The sequence below is a fragment of the Hylobates moloch genome, unplaced genomic scaffold, assembly GCF_009828535.3.
Source record: "Hylobates moloch isolate HMO894 unplaced genomic scaffold, HMol_V3 SCAFFOLD_6, whole genome shotgun sequence".
Lineage (NCBI taxonomy): Eukaryota > Metazoa > Chordata > Mammalia > Primates > Hylobatidae > Hylobates > Hylobates moloch.
Window position 1 is genome coordinate 135,700,319 of NW_026652281.1, and position 15,002 is coordinate 135,715,320.

The following is a 15,002-nucleotide window of genomic DNA, read 5'->3' on the forward strand; positions in this document are numbered from 1 at the left end:
CTATTCAGTATTAATACGTGCAAGAAACAGTTCTAGGTGCTCAGATATGGCAATAAATAAGAATGCTTGCAAATAAGCAAATATGCACATGAGATAATTCCAGAGAGGGAAAAGGGCTATATAGAAAATGGTGATGTTAGAGAAGGTGACACGAAAGGGGTTATTTTAATTGGGTGTTCAGAGTCAATTATGTTCGGATGGTCCAAATTCTGTCTGAGAGCAAGAATCAGTATGTCAGCTATTACCACAATAATGCTGCCAGACCAAAGCCATACTGAGCAAGCCACATGGCTTCCATTCACAGTATATCCATTTTCATTCCATTGGTCCAAGCAAGTCACGTGGCTAGCCCGACATCAGTGGAGTGGGGAACTACATGCTTCACCCTAATTCTGCTTCCTTGAAGTGGATCCTTACACAATTGTTTTCCACAGGTCTTGGCTCTGCCCTCTAGGGACCCGTTCTTTTTTATGTTACCCTTAAGTGAAATAAAATTTTAATTTAGGTACCTCAAGCTTCTACGTGATCTTTCTAGGATCCCCTTTGTCCATTTGGAAGAATCGACTAGGTTCAACTTCAATCCTTTCGGAGGTCTTAACAAAGGGTGTGATGGCCACACTTTTTATTTGGAATATGCTCCTAGGCTATATCTGAAAGGCTGCGTCCTTGTTTTGGTCTTTGCCCTCGGGCTGTATTTTCTTTGAGGATATTTCACTGGATGAAAATTCTGGAGATGAGAAACAGTATCATTTTCCAGTGTAGTATGTCCCAGATTTTCTGAGTTCTCTGTGTACTCTCTCAACTGTATTTGTAAACTGGACAGCTCTTTTCTGAGCTCATCTCTTTCATGTAGTACCTTATCAACTGTGGCTACCTACAGCCAGTTCATGCTTTCAATATTCCGTTTCTAAGTTCAACAGGTACATGTCTTCCTTTCCAGATGATCACAGGTACTACTTTTACTAAATGTTTCACCATTGCATGACACAGGTCACAATTTTTCTAAACTACTAAACTACTATTGTTGTTTCCTCAACACTCACCACTGAGTTTGAAAACATCTTTTCATGTTTTTCTTAACAACCATGCCTACTTCTAGGTTTCTATTTCAGTCTCAGTCAGCTATCGCCACAATCATGGTATGCAACAAGTCACCTCAAAGCTCAAGAATTAACAGCAAGTGTTAATTCTCAAGCTTGCAAATTTGCAGGGCAGTAGGTCTGAGGAATGGCTGATATTGCAGGCATGGCTAGGTGATTGCTCCCAGTTGAGGGGCACCCGAGCTTAGCTCCAGGATGTCACTGTGCTCATACCTGTTTTGTGTGTGGACATTTCAGAACTCAGGTTGGAGTTTCAACAGTTTCCATGGGGAAGCCCTTCTCGTGGCCGATCTCTGGAGTGTAAGAACCAGGACAGACTTCACAGTCACATCTAAGACCTTTGTCAGTATCTTACCACCTGTTCCCCCAGGCTATAGCAAGTCCATGGCCAATCCCAGCATCAGTAAGATGAGATGTCCAATATCTTGCCAGCTTCTCTCACAGGACTCTTCCCAATGTGTAATTACATGTGTACTTACTAATTTGCTTTTGGTTTTATACTGGGTTATTGTCTACATCCAATGGCTCTCACACCAGCTTCAAGGTCAGCAACTGGCAGATAGTAACCACCTAACTATCTGGATAAGTAAGTTATTTCATGAGATTTCTCATTCTGAATGAAAATGGTGACTCCTAGCAGTCCATCTTGTAAATGAATTCATCATATCTAAATTACACCTAATCTCATTTCGCTGAAACCTGTTACATTTATATTTTTTAACTCTGAAGGGGCTTAGTAGGATCTTACTACTAAGTGATGTTGGTGCATAGGAAATATGTCTTTTTTTCTCCTTCCCTGTGCCCCTACATTACCCACCTCTCATCTTTATCCTCTTCCCCAACAGCAGTGCTAAGCCTTTGCCCTGCAGATTTATTGCCTGGAATCTGCTTCCTTTTGGCACATGACAATATTCAGACTGATTATTTTATTTATTTATTTATTTATTTATTTATTTATTTATTTATTTATTTTGTCTGGCGTTCCCTGGTGCCTTCCCTGGTACTATATAATACAGAAATATAATAAAAATAAATGATTTGAAGGAGAACTGTTGTTTTGCTTGTGCTTATGACAAGCATCAGCCACAGATCATCTTTTGGATCCATATGGAAACAAGTGGGCAAGTCTCCCATGTTAAAGGAGGAGTCTAATCTAATCTTCAGGGTGGCACTGTGAATGCTGGGGATACTGTATACAGTTAGCTTTCAAGAAGCAGCAGGAATTTGCAGGAGTTTTATTTTTTTAAATCAAGGAGTCCATCATAATGAGTGCAGTATCAAGAAATAAGAGACAACCTAATGTCTATTGGTTTGAGATCAGTTAAATGTGTTATGGTACACACACATACAACTTGGAATTGTGGAACGGAATAACAATATCTGATATTGACACAGTGGCTAATACGTCCTGGGCACTGAATCACTCCATATGTGACTTATTTAACATCATCTTCTTAGACACCTTTTAACATAAATACCCCTATTGTCACTTAAAACAATAAGATGAGTAACTGAGGGTTATAGAATTTGAGTGATTTAAGTCATTTCCATAGATACGAATTATTGAAGCAGTGCATTCCGTAGATATACTAACTACTGTGTTTATAGGCATTAAATAAACGGCCTTCAAGTTCCATTGGGGATCCTTTGTTCTTATACGGCGTTGGTGAGCAATTCTATTTCAGCAGGAGATAATTGCTCCCATATCACATGGCTACTGTGAGAAGTTAACAAACATGTTTCTATAGCTAATAGTATATCAGCTCATCTAAAATTAGGCCCCCAGCTGGGTGTGGTGGCTCATGTCTGTAATCCCAGCACTTTGGGAAGCTGAGGTGGGAAGATCACTTGAGCCCAGGAGTTTGAGACTAGCCTGGCAATATAGTGAGACTCCATCTCCACAAAAATTAAAAAAAAAAAAATTGCCCAGATGTGGTGGTGCATGCCTACAATCCCAGCTACTTGGGGAGCTAAGGTGGGAGGATTGATTGAACCTGAGAGGTTGAGGCTGCAGTGAGACATGATTGTATCATTGCCACTTCAGCCTGGGAGACAGAGTAAGACCCTGTCTCAAAAAATAAATTAACATGAATAATAATACATAAAAGTAAGCCCTCAACAAGGGATGCCAATTGCCATTAGTATTGATTTCCTGCTTATTTTTACTCTCTTCTTCTGGGCTCCTTAAGTTTGATAAAGTAAATTGGCATTGTACTGGACACAAAAATGTTCTATAATAATATTCTGTGCTTGTGAAGAATAGGAGGCTCATTGTTGCCCTTTTCAGTTGGGCACTTTGAGCTGTAGTGGTTTGTAGGGCATGTGACTGGGGGTAGGAATGTTTTCCTTTGGATTCTAAAGAAGCACATTGGGAGCCCCAACCTTTCCTCTGATTATGGCTGTCTAAAGGGTTGAAGAGAAGATGACTATGTCTCTAAAATTCCATGCAGTAGATTTATGGGTCAGGTAGGCATGGGGAGAAATGGAAGGAGAGGGGCATTGGAAGAACTAGGATGCTGGCTCTTCTTTAAGAGCTACCAGTGAGCATAATACTCTTCAGCCATGATGCAGTGACAAAGGTGAAGGAAGTCATGATTGAAAGCAGTAAAAGAAGAAATGAGAGAACGAAGAAGGAGATGAACCGAGGAGAATAATTCCCCAGGGGAAAATAGATGGTACCAACCCTCTAGCCTTCTTTCTGTTCCGCCACTGTGCCGTGACCTGTCGTCTCTATCTGGAATATTTTTCCTCTTCACTCCCAACTCTTCCTTGCTGACTTGCCTCACCTTCTCCAGGTCTTCTCTCAAACATAACCAAATCAATTTATTTGCTGTATGTGCTCATGGTTCCCTATGCTTGCCCCTCAAAGTAGAACAGATCCGGGATTATTAGTATTATTTATTTTTAGAGACAGGATCTCATTCTGTTGCCCAGGCTGGAATGCAGTGGCATGATCATAGCTCACTGCAGCCTCAAACTCCTGGGCTCAAGTGATCCTCCCACCTCTGCCTCCTGAGTATCAACAAGGGAACATTTATGGAGTCTCCCTCCCACAGCCTGCCAAAAGGAATCACAGTCAACCAGCACCATATCTCCTTTTTTTCCCCTGCTCTGCTAAAGAGGAAAGATGTTCTTGCTGGAAAAGAGACTTGCTAATGTTGGAGCATAGAGAGCGATCCCCCAAAGTATGGTGCTTTGGCATGCTAAGCAGGATTTTTAAAACTTGGAAGGCCTTAGAAGATGCCTCAGAAGCCAAAACTTACTAACCTTATCTGTTTGTTCCCCTCCCACCCCGCATCCCCTACAAGCACAGGGAGGGATTTTCTCTAGAATTTTCTTATCTGACTAAGGAAACTTCTTTCTGAAAGAAATGCAATTGTCTTAAGACCCACCTCCCTAGGAATCTCATCAAATAACCAGGAAAGATTAACAAGCAGAGAAGAGAAGAGGCTAAAAGTCATCACCATGCTCAGGCAGAACTTTATCTCCTCTTCTGAGAGCAGCTCAGAGAGATTACCTGGGAGACCTTATCTGCACAGTAAGACAACCTTTGTTCACAATGCAGTTTTGCCCCTCACCTTCCTGTAAATTGCAGTTTTATAAGACAATCAGTTACAAGATAATGTCTGCCTCCCCAGTCTATTCATTTTTCCTAAAAAATATGTACTATCCTTGTAAGATTACCTATAGTCCTTCGTTTCCCTCTCCCCTATGAAGAGGGTATTTAAGCTATAGCCAGCTGGCCCTTCTTTGAGTCTCATATTTGCGGGGCTCCAGGGTCCTTGTGCAAGTAAATAAATTTGTATGCCTTTTTCTCCTATTTATCTGTCTATGGTGAGTCATTTCAATGAAACTTCAGAGAGAGTGGAAGAGAAGCCTTCTCTCTGCCCCTACAGTAAAAAATAAAACAATAAGAGAGATGGGCGAAGATGGAGAAGGCAGAAAGAAAAATCATGGAAACTTAGAATAGAGCAGGGGGTTTTTGGTCAGATGGATTGGAGAAAGTAGTATCTGAATAAGATGAGAAGTGAGGGAAAAGATAATAGAAGAAAGATCACTTTACTAGATATTGCTGTGGGCTTTATATTTAGATTATTTTAATAGCTTTTGATGGGTCTAAATAAGGAATTTGGTTCCCCTTTAATTTTGGCTGTTGAGCTAGGCTCGACTTCATGCAGAGATAGAGCCACATGCTCACTCAGATATATTAGGGTTACAGAGCATTTTATCACAGTATGTTATTATATGTTTGTGTGATTGTTTGAGTCATGTCTCTGTCCTCCTTAGAGAGTAAACAATGAAGGAAATAGGTCTATTTAAGACATAAATCATATTCCCAGCCCTTAGCAGCACAGCACTTGACACAAAGATGTTCAGTACAGAGATATTGTGTAAATAAATTCTTCAGAGAAGGCCATGGGTAATGCCTGTTTCTCATTCATTTCTCCTTGCTTTCCTGGCAGAATCCCATCCATATCAGTGTTATTGAATGAACCGCCCTCAATGGGTCTCCTTCCTTTGTGTTGACATTTCATCAGCGTCTTTGTGGAGTACTAAATTTTCCTTATAAGATAATTCCCAGTGCAGGATATTTCCTACAGAAGGCCAACCATCAGGCCTGTGGTTAACGCCAGGGCCCAGAACGTTTGTTCTTAATATAGAATGTGAAAATTCTACAATCAGTGGGAAAAATGTATGCTAAGTAGATAAAAATCAGTCCCACTGTAGCATAACTCTCCAGAGAGAAGAGATAAAACTGCTTGGTGCTTAAGTTAAAAAAAAAAAAAAAAAAAAAGTAACAAAGTGTTTCCAGCTCCGGAAACTGAATTTCATTCCTAATGTAAATACAGAAGCCCCTGGAGAAGAGAATCATATTTGGAAGAGGGAAGGGAAGCAAAGGCAAATCGAGGAAGGGACTTCTTTATTGCGCTCCAGAGCGAGGAAACAGCCCAAACACAGACATCAATCATTTCTTTACCAGCAGTCACAAAACTGAGCTTTATCTTGACCTTTTCATCTCCCTTAATCCCAACATTGAATCAGTCACCAAATCCTGATGGTTCTATTGCCTAAATATTTTTTAATCCTCTCTATTTTCCTCCTTTTTCTTCTCCTAGTCCAAGCTGTTCATTCCTTGCTTGGATGACTGCAATGGCCTCCTAATGTCCTCTATTTTCCCTCTGTCTCCCTCCAATTTGTTCTTTTTGTAGCAACCAAGATGATACTTCTAAAATATAAATTGAGATCCCTTGTTGACAACGTGGAAGACTCTTCACTCTTCATCATTACAATAAACATATATTGTAATATAAATAATGAAAAAGTATAAATGAAGAAGAGAAGATAGCAGACATAGACAACTCTTTTGAGATTTGCTAGTAACAGGAGCAGGAGGACTGTGGCTAGCTTACAAGCAAAGTGAGGTCAAATGATTTTTTCCTCAATGAGATCACATTTGTAAGCTGGTCTGAATGTAACATTGAGGAAAGAGAATGTGATGGTGCTGGAGAGGGAGGAGATAATCTCAGGAGCAAAATTCTTGATGATAAGATGATTTTGGAGCATGCTAGGGCAGCTGTAGCTTTGAGCATAGTGTGTTGGAAAGGGTCCACTTCCCTGAAAGTGTACTTAAAAAAGGATTCATTCATAAGGGTCTTTCTGCAAGGCAAACAGTTGTTGTTTTTAAAAGCTGACCTATACTTGTGCATTGAATACGGCTACTTCAGAAGACGGGATTTTTTTTTCACAAGCACATGATTCCAATTTTCCATATTCTTATTTGGATTTATGGTAATAATGTTTTTTTTCTCATAAAGTCAGCTGCCAGGGCATTGACCAGTGCCTTCCATTACCTACTTTCCCTTATGTGTTTGGAGAACTCTTATCCTATAGAACACCACTGGAGTATCCTCTTCTTTGCAGTCTTCCTTGATCTCCACGGAAAGAACATATCATTATGACTTTCAAATCAGGCTGTGTGAACATCACCGTTCGTAACTTATCTTTTGGTCAGAAGTCTCAAACTGACACTCTAGGGGATTCTGGACTTTGTTTGGCCAAGACTGTTTTTAAAACACTGTTTTTAGATAAGTTGCCAACATTTTTAAAATGAAAGTTTTATGCCAAATTTTTAATAATCTAGTAACATATCTGGCATTCTTGAGAAATGAAAGATGGGCAACACTGGGTCCACATTCTCACATGGGAGCAGTTGCCTGGAGCAAGTGGGATTCTCACTTTGGACAGAGCATGCACTTGCCAGTGGCCCCAGCCCTCCCACTCCCTGTCTGGTTGTTTTTATCCCTAGTTTACCCCCTCAATTTTTGTTTTTTGTTTTTGTTTGTTTTTTTTGGGCACAATCTCGGCTCACTGCAAGCTCCTCCTACCGGTTCACTCCATTCTCCTGCCTCAGCCTCCCCAGTAGCTGGGACTATAGGTGCCCACCACCACGCCCAGCTAATTTTTTTTGTATTTTTAGTAGAGATGACGTTTCACCATGTTAGCCAAGATGGTCTCAATCTCCTGACCTCATGATCTGCCCTCCTCGGCCTCCCTAAGTGCTGGGAGTACAGGCGTGAGCCACCATGCCCGGCCCACCCCCTGACTTTTTAACCAGCATAGCCCCTATGAACAAATACGGGGCGGTGAGTTTATGAGCCTCGCCATAGGCCCTACAGGCAGGAACTATGGCCCATTTGCTTAGTGTACCTGGCAGCTAGTACAGTACCAGGCACGTGGTAGGTGCTCAGGACATGTTCTGAATTGAACTCCCAAGCCCCACAGTCTCATTGTGCACATCTGCACACTCCACTCACATAGTTTTTCTGTTCCTAAATGTACCATATGTGCTCCAAAGCTCAGTGTTCTTAGACACCTCCCTCCTTTCCTCTGCCTAAGGGGCCAGGCCCACCTGGTTAGCTCCTGCTGAGCTTTTATACCTCAGCTCAAATGTTACTTTCTCTAGAGCCTTTCCCGGCACTTCAGGTTAAATCAGATCCTGCTGCAATGTACTTTCAGAGCATTCTAGACATTTTCTTCATTACCACGATTAGTTTGTTACAGGCACTTGAGTGGTTGCTTAACGTTCATTTGCCCCACTCAAGGATGAGCTCCAAGTGGGTATAACGTCACCATGGCCCACCGATGTATCCACCATGTCTCGCCTAGTACCAGAGGCATAGGAAACGCACAAAGTTTACAGGCATGAATGAATAAATGAATGACTGAGTGAATGAGAACTTTCAAGAGGTAGCCCTTAAAGATCGTAGAGGCCAGCGTATCAGAGGTGCGGACGTCAGCTGTGCTCTGTGGAGCATTATGGCACACCTGTCTCAGCCTGGCCAACCATTCTAGCATAATTTGAATATAAGTGTGTCTTTTCTGAGATGGTGTGCATCCTGAGGAGAGGGGCCTCTTGTTCAATCTTTATCTTCTGCATCTAATACAGGAAACTATATCAAACACAGAATTCAATAGAAACATATATTGAATGGCCACACTTTTCAGCAAGAGTTCTATTTCTTTAAAAATGATGGCAGCTTCTCTAACTTATATATCACACTCTTTCATTACTCAAATCGGGCTATATTCCAAAGCCGAAACAGTGCCCACCACATGTGACTGTGTTGCAGCCATCCTATCAATCACCTCTGGCCATCAAGTTTCTGTTGGTCTACAGCCTATTTGCTGAGTTTTTGAGGCATTTTACAAGTATCATTAACCTCATCATGTTCAATAACTGTAAAAGTAGGAAAATCATTGAGTGTGCATTTAGAAAGACTCATGATTATGATGGAATTTAAAGTGAAGCAATTTTACATGAGTAGGTACCTATCTGGTATTTGTGGAATGTTTCACTCCTGTCCAACAGGAAAAGTATCTTATTCATGTGGGGTTAAAAAATATTGATCACAGAAGGCTCAGTTCACACCTACCTCCTCCTCAATGAGCCAGGGCACATAATTAGTTGACCAGAAGGCTCGCTGGGATTAATTAGCAGCTGTGTGTGAAAAAAGGTTGGTTCAGACTTGTAGCACGAGGGATAGGGGTTCTAGAATGGCCACTTCCTGGATTCACAATTCAATCACGCAAGAGGATCTCAGGGCTTGGCTGCTGAATTTGTTGGGGGCTCTTGGCTCCTCTGTGGACCAGTGTGGGCATGTGCACGTCCAGCTATCGCCGGCAGAGGGCAGCAGTACGCTGCGTGTGTTCAATTTGCATCCCAGATTAGCAAATCCCCAAGGACCTACATTAGAAAGAGGGTGTCCCAGCACTACCCCAATTCCTTTTCACTGGTTATCAAGACTGATCTGAGTCATTGCAAACACAGACCTTTTACATTATGATGTTGGACTTTGGCTCATCTGAAATAGAGAAATGAATACACAACTAGGAGATGCCATCACAGACAGGAAGTAACTTTAATTAAATATTGTGAAAGTTGAAAAGTTTTTACAGCTTGAATTTTTGCAAAAAAAAAAAATTATAACAATCTCTACAGTAGTTAGGTTCTCTAACAATTGAACTGTACAGTGTGTGTCTATTGAAAAAGTTTTGATAAGAAGGTGAAAGGTTAGTAGATTTAGAGATGACTTCATTTAAGCTGCATCCTAGTACAATGTGAGGCCAGGGCAATGTTATGCAATCCAGTCATCCAGAAGCTCTATTTTTCCCCCAACACTCAACTCTTAATTTAATTCTTCATTTCATTTTCTTCTTAAAGCCATATTCTGTATTTAGGGGAACATCTTTTATTTGTAAAACAACTTTTGTGGAGAAGAAAGAGGATCAGAGGGCCAGAATGTCTTTTCATCTAATCAATAGAAATAGAAGCAACGAAACACAAATTATACACATTTTAAAGGCTCTTTGGACTTTCAAGAAGAGTTCTAACCACTGCACATGGCTGACAAATGGGTAGCGTCTGTTGTCAAGGTCTAAGCCGGACACCTTCCCGGCTCACCGTTCATTCCTTCAGAAACAGTTAAGGGGCTCACCAGACAAAATATGGCTTTAACTTGTGTACATCTTCAGGCCAGCGCTTACCACGCAAATTCAGATAACCTTTCTGAGTACCGAGAAGCAATGCGTCCACCTTGCTTACATTTTCCAGTTTTTTTATTATTATTAGTCATCATTATTATTTCTCACCATGAAAAACAGCTTTCCTCCCTCCCTTACCCTCCCACAACTCCCCTCCCCCACCCACCCCAACCCATAAAAATCGCACTCTTGACAGTCTAGTGAAAACCATTGCAAAATCCATATGGGGGCATGCACAGTTGCAGCATTGTTGTAAATGATTTCTTGCTCTACTAGAAAAAGTTACATTGTCTTAAGGTAACAAAACAGTTCTTTTGTGCTTTTCGATTTCTTTTTTTTTTTTCTTTTTTTCTTTTTCTTTTTTCTTAGAATGTTAGTGATGACTGACAGTTCTGGTGCACAGTTACAATGTACAAGTGAAATGAATATGATTTGCATTGTTAAGGCATCCAATCTGCTGGTTTATATTTATGTGAAAGACAGAGAAAATATACAAGCAGACTTAAGAAAGAAAGTATGTTCATTGATTTCTATGAAGTTTCTCCCTAGAATTTAATGCACAAAATGCGTCACTCCAAAGGGAGAGATCCCATGCATATTAATAGAGTAAAACAGCATTAGGGTTGTTTTGTAAGCTTCCAAAGCAAAGGATACATTTTTTTTTAATCTACTGAACTAAATACTACAAGAATAATATGCTACTATTTTTTTTTGCCATATATTGGAAAAAACTTCTTAACTTACAAATAATACAAAAATAGACAATGACTTTTGGGTGGAAATTAAAAAAACTGAAGCATGGTTTATAACAATACTAAAAATAACTATAAATGAAATGTTTAAAAATCACATTGAAACAGCTAATACAAGTGTAGGTGACCAAACAAATACGCACTTTTCACATAGCAAACATACACAATAAAATAAATTGGGGGTGGAAGGAAGAGGAAGAAGGGAAAAGCAATGTACAAATTTGAAAGATAAATACATTATTTATATGGATATTTTACAAAATCCCCTTTAAAACAAAAAGCCTTTTAATTAACTTTGCAAGTATGTGCAAGCTAAAGGTAGTGAGCTTTTTTTCTTTGCAAAATATGCAGTAAAATCTTTTTGTGATATTGAAAAAATGTCTTAAGACATTAAAATGTATAAATAGAACAAGAACTTTGGCAAAAAATCACAAAAAAAAATCTACAGTATTTATAACTACATACAAAAACACAAGAGCAAAGAAAAAAATATCAGGCAAATGCATCCTCAGAGCTTTGCTGCATCTTTGCTATTAATTCTTATTTTTAAGAACACTTCCCAGATAATGAGAGCAAAAATTCCCATAGAACAGAAAACTATGTTTTGGAGGTCTCAACCTTCTTTTCCTTTCCCCACCCCGGGTTCCCTTTAACTCTTAATTCCAAAGCACTTAACCTGTTGTTTTAATCTATTATGTTACAAATGGTAAGGGTCGACTGATAGAGGCAGTATCTTGAATGGGAAAATCGAAAATACCTGCCACGTTGCTTTTATCAACTTTTGGAAGATAGGTATGAAGTCAGCATTTAGGACGAGTAAACTTTAAACTTGCAAATGGGGGAGCGTACGTGAGGTTTTGGCTTGTTAACTGGAGGGCAGAGTGTGGAATTCTGTGCCTGGACCCTGTTCCATGAAGTCTCAAAGGAGATTCTCACACAGTACGTGTGCCACCAAGCTCTCGAGAGGCCATCGGCTTCAGAAGAAACTGACTTAAGTAAAAGGAGAGAATGAGATCAGATTTAAATATGCAGTTTTAACAATCTGTCTAGAGGCACTGGATTTTCGAGTAGAGGGAAAAATGTGATCACTTACATCGCGTTTTAACTTTCCAGGCTGCATTTATTTACACAGTTACTTAAGACAATAATACAAAAGAGATAAATAAGCTTGCACTGCTAAGGGGTGGCATGTTAAGTTAGATATTGAAAATGCACTGTCTGAGCTAACTACCATTTGATATGCTTTAAGGCGCAAAAGCCGACCCTTAGTTTTTCTAAAAAATCTAACTGGCATTCCTATTCTGTCCCATACAAGCTTTTTTTTTTTTTTTTCTTTTTTCTTTTTTTTTTTTTTACCTTTTTGTAAATATCACCACTTCATTCTTCCTTTACACAGCTTTAAAAACATCATAAATTAAAACATGGAGTCTTATTTATAGTGTCCCTTGTATAGAGCTTTACGGTTTATAAAAGACAAATGATTGCAGAATTAAGCTTTAAAAAAAAAGAAAAAGAAAAAGTGGATTTGCTTTTGTCAATACAGAATAAATATATCCCCCAAATACTTGGGAGGTACAACTTTAACCAACACCCTGCACTTGCAGATCCCTCTTCCAATTTCAGTATTTGCAAGGTCGGTGATTTTGTTTGTTTAAAAATCTGCAGTTATTGTGATTCCTCTTAAAAAGGCCTGAGTTAAAAGTTCCACTCTGGGACTTGTATCAGATTACTCTCTGTAGCAGAATCCAACCTCTTCATTAATACAATTCTTCAAGGCAATTCTTTCACATAGGAGGAACAATCATGCCAGATATCGCTATGAAAGAGAAGACAGAAGTCAATGGTTTTTTTGCGTCCAAACTTCTCACTGAGAAAAATAATAAAGATTAAAAAAAAAACCACCCACGCACGACTATCTTGTTTGAATATTAACCACAAATTTGCTCTCATCTTCTCTGGAATGAGTTTTCATTATAAAATATACATGTGCTTTATTAAAAATTATAATAAATCAGCATGGGTATGTGTCTTTAACAGAACAAAATATCCTAAACATCCCTCCAAATCTGATTTCAATTTTAAGGCATAACTGGAAAGTTGCATAGTTTGAATACCACTGGGGAAGTTGCAGCTTCGAGCCTTGCAAAATAGTGAGAATTTTCACTTTGTCACTCTTTTTTCCCTCCACTTCACATCCAAAATATAAAGAAGAGGTCCATCCGAACTGCAAGCAATTTCTACAAAAAACATGGCTCTCCCTATCCTCTGTATTAGCACAAAAACTAAGCCACAGAGCAGAAATCGTGAGTGCCTTTGCTTAGGTCCTTAAGCTAGGAGAAGGAAATGCCAGCTACAGCAGGCCTTGTTCACTGGGAACATAAAGTTGGGAGAAAGCATAGCTGGGAGGAGAAGACAGGTTTGCATGAAACTGCAGAATGTCTTCCATATCGCGGCTTCACTCAACGTTTCAGGAATGATCTGACCATATTTCCTAGAAAACTGTAGCCTGGGAAAGCTGGAGTGAGATCCTGGGAAAAAAAGAAGGCTGTTTGAGGTAACCAAAGATTGTTGAAAGCGTTCAAAGCTAGGAGGTCGCAGATAGTGGTATTTAGAGAACACAGAGTCAGATAGGCCTGAGTCCCACCTCTGGCTTTTCTGCTGTGAAGCTCAGCTTCTGTAGCTACAATCACAGCAACACTTAGGGTTATTGGAGAGGTGAATAAAATGACATATGCAAAGTGCTTAGCCTGGGTTCAGCTCCTAGTGAGGACCTGATAGAGGTTAGCTGCTGGGATTTTTAACCCATCACTTCTGCTACTAAACTAGCTGTGCGACCTTGTGTTAATTGCTTAACTTCTCTGAGTTGTATTTGCTCTTATGTCAAATAGGCACCATCCCATGTGGCACACTTTGTGTGATTGCTGGGAAGAATAAAAGGATAACTAAGAAAATTAAAACAGGGTGACAACTTTGAAACATGTCAAGGTGAAAGAGATGCTGACATTACAAGCAAGGGGCAGCCATCTTTGGCTCCCAATGACAGTTGAGTGTCTTGTCAGGCAGAGAGAGTCATTGCTTTCTTTTTATGGCAAATCTAAATGTAAATTAATGTTCTTGTCAGTGATGACTGCGTCTAGGAAGTGGCCCTCTTCGTTTACTATTCGTTTACTATTCTGGAAGAATGTGACTTTAAAAAAAAAAAAAAAAAAGCGAACCCCAGTACCACAAATCCTGCAAGTGGACACAGGGAGGCCACCCTGGGGTCTTAGCCCCAAGACCCCCACGTTCCTCCCGCTTCCCCACCCCCACCCCTGGCATTTTAGATTCAATTAAAATGAAACCCAAAAAGTATTTTGCCAAACACTTTTTCCGTTAATTTTTAAACCCATCTGTATTCACAAGGAAATTCAATCCACATGTTTCTGATTCATTTACACGTAAATCATCCAAATGTTGTTTTGCAAGAGCCTTTTTGCAGCCCAAAAGCTCCTGGAGTCCTTTCCATAAGCCCTCATAAGCCTTTTTTTCTTAGAAACAGGAAGTTGTCTTTTGCCAAATGCAGACCAACTTAAACCCCCAAAGACTTGGGATCAGTTGGAAATGCAGTCCCCCTAAGATTCAAGTGAGCCCTAGGTTTGACTGAAACCAGGAGCTCAGTATTTCAATCCAAGCCTTAACTGGAGAATTCAAGATGCTATCACTCCAAAGGCAAGGAGGTGCAGGGGGTTCTTTGCTGTGTGACAGCCCAGCATGGCTCTGCCTCCCGAAGGATCTTTTCATCCGGGCTGGAGGTGGGTCTAGGTACCTTTATTAAAGACAGCGGGAGTTTTAAGTCTGTGGCAAAAGGTGCAAGTCTACTTTTGCTTTCCACCAAAATCTATTCTGTGTGCCTGGCATTAAAGAGAAGTTCCCTATAGTATAGTCACACAACTCAGGCAATATCAATATGATTCAAAGCAAAGGAAAAAGCTAATTTGGTTGGTGGGTCCAGCCAACATTTATCAGCTGGGCTGTGAAAACATCCCATTTGAATGGCCGGAATTAAAAAAAAAAAAAAAAAAAAATCTAAGCAGGCTTTTGGTACCCAAATAGTGTGTTAGATCAACTA

At 40.0% G+C, this 15,002-nt stretch overlaps 1 protein-coding gene across 6 annotated transcripts in view; it reads right to left on the bottom strand.

Annotated features, from left to right (window-relative positions):
• Nucleotides 1–9,501: 9,501 nt before the first annotated feature.
• EBF1 (EBF transcription factor 1) overlaps nucleotides 9,502–15,002 on the bottom strand; it is a 403,345-nt gene continuing 397,844 nt past the window's right edge. For 3 of the 6 annotated variants that reach the window (XM_058440091.1, XM_032158511.2, XM_032158510.2), the window contains exon 16: nucleotides 9,502–12,710. In XM_058440091.1, coding sequence (XP_058296074.1) covers nucleotides 12,679–12,710 — 32 coding nt within the window. In that variant the 3' untranslated portion in view covers nucleotides 9,502–12,678. The remainder of the gene's footprint in view (nucleotides 12,711–15,002) is intronic. The other 3 variants (XM_058440090.1, XM_032158509.2, XM_032158508.2) reach the window with 1 other exon arrangement.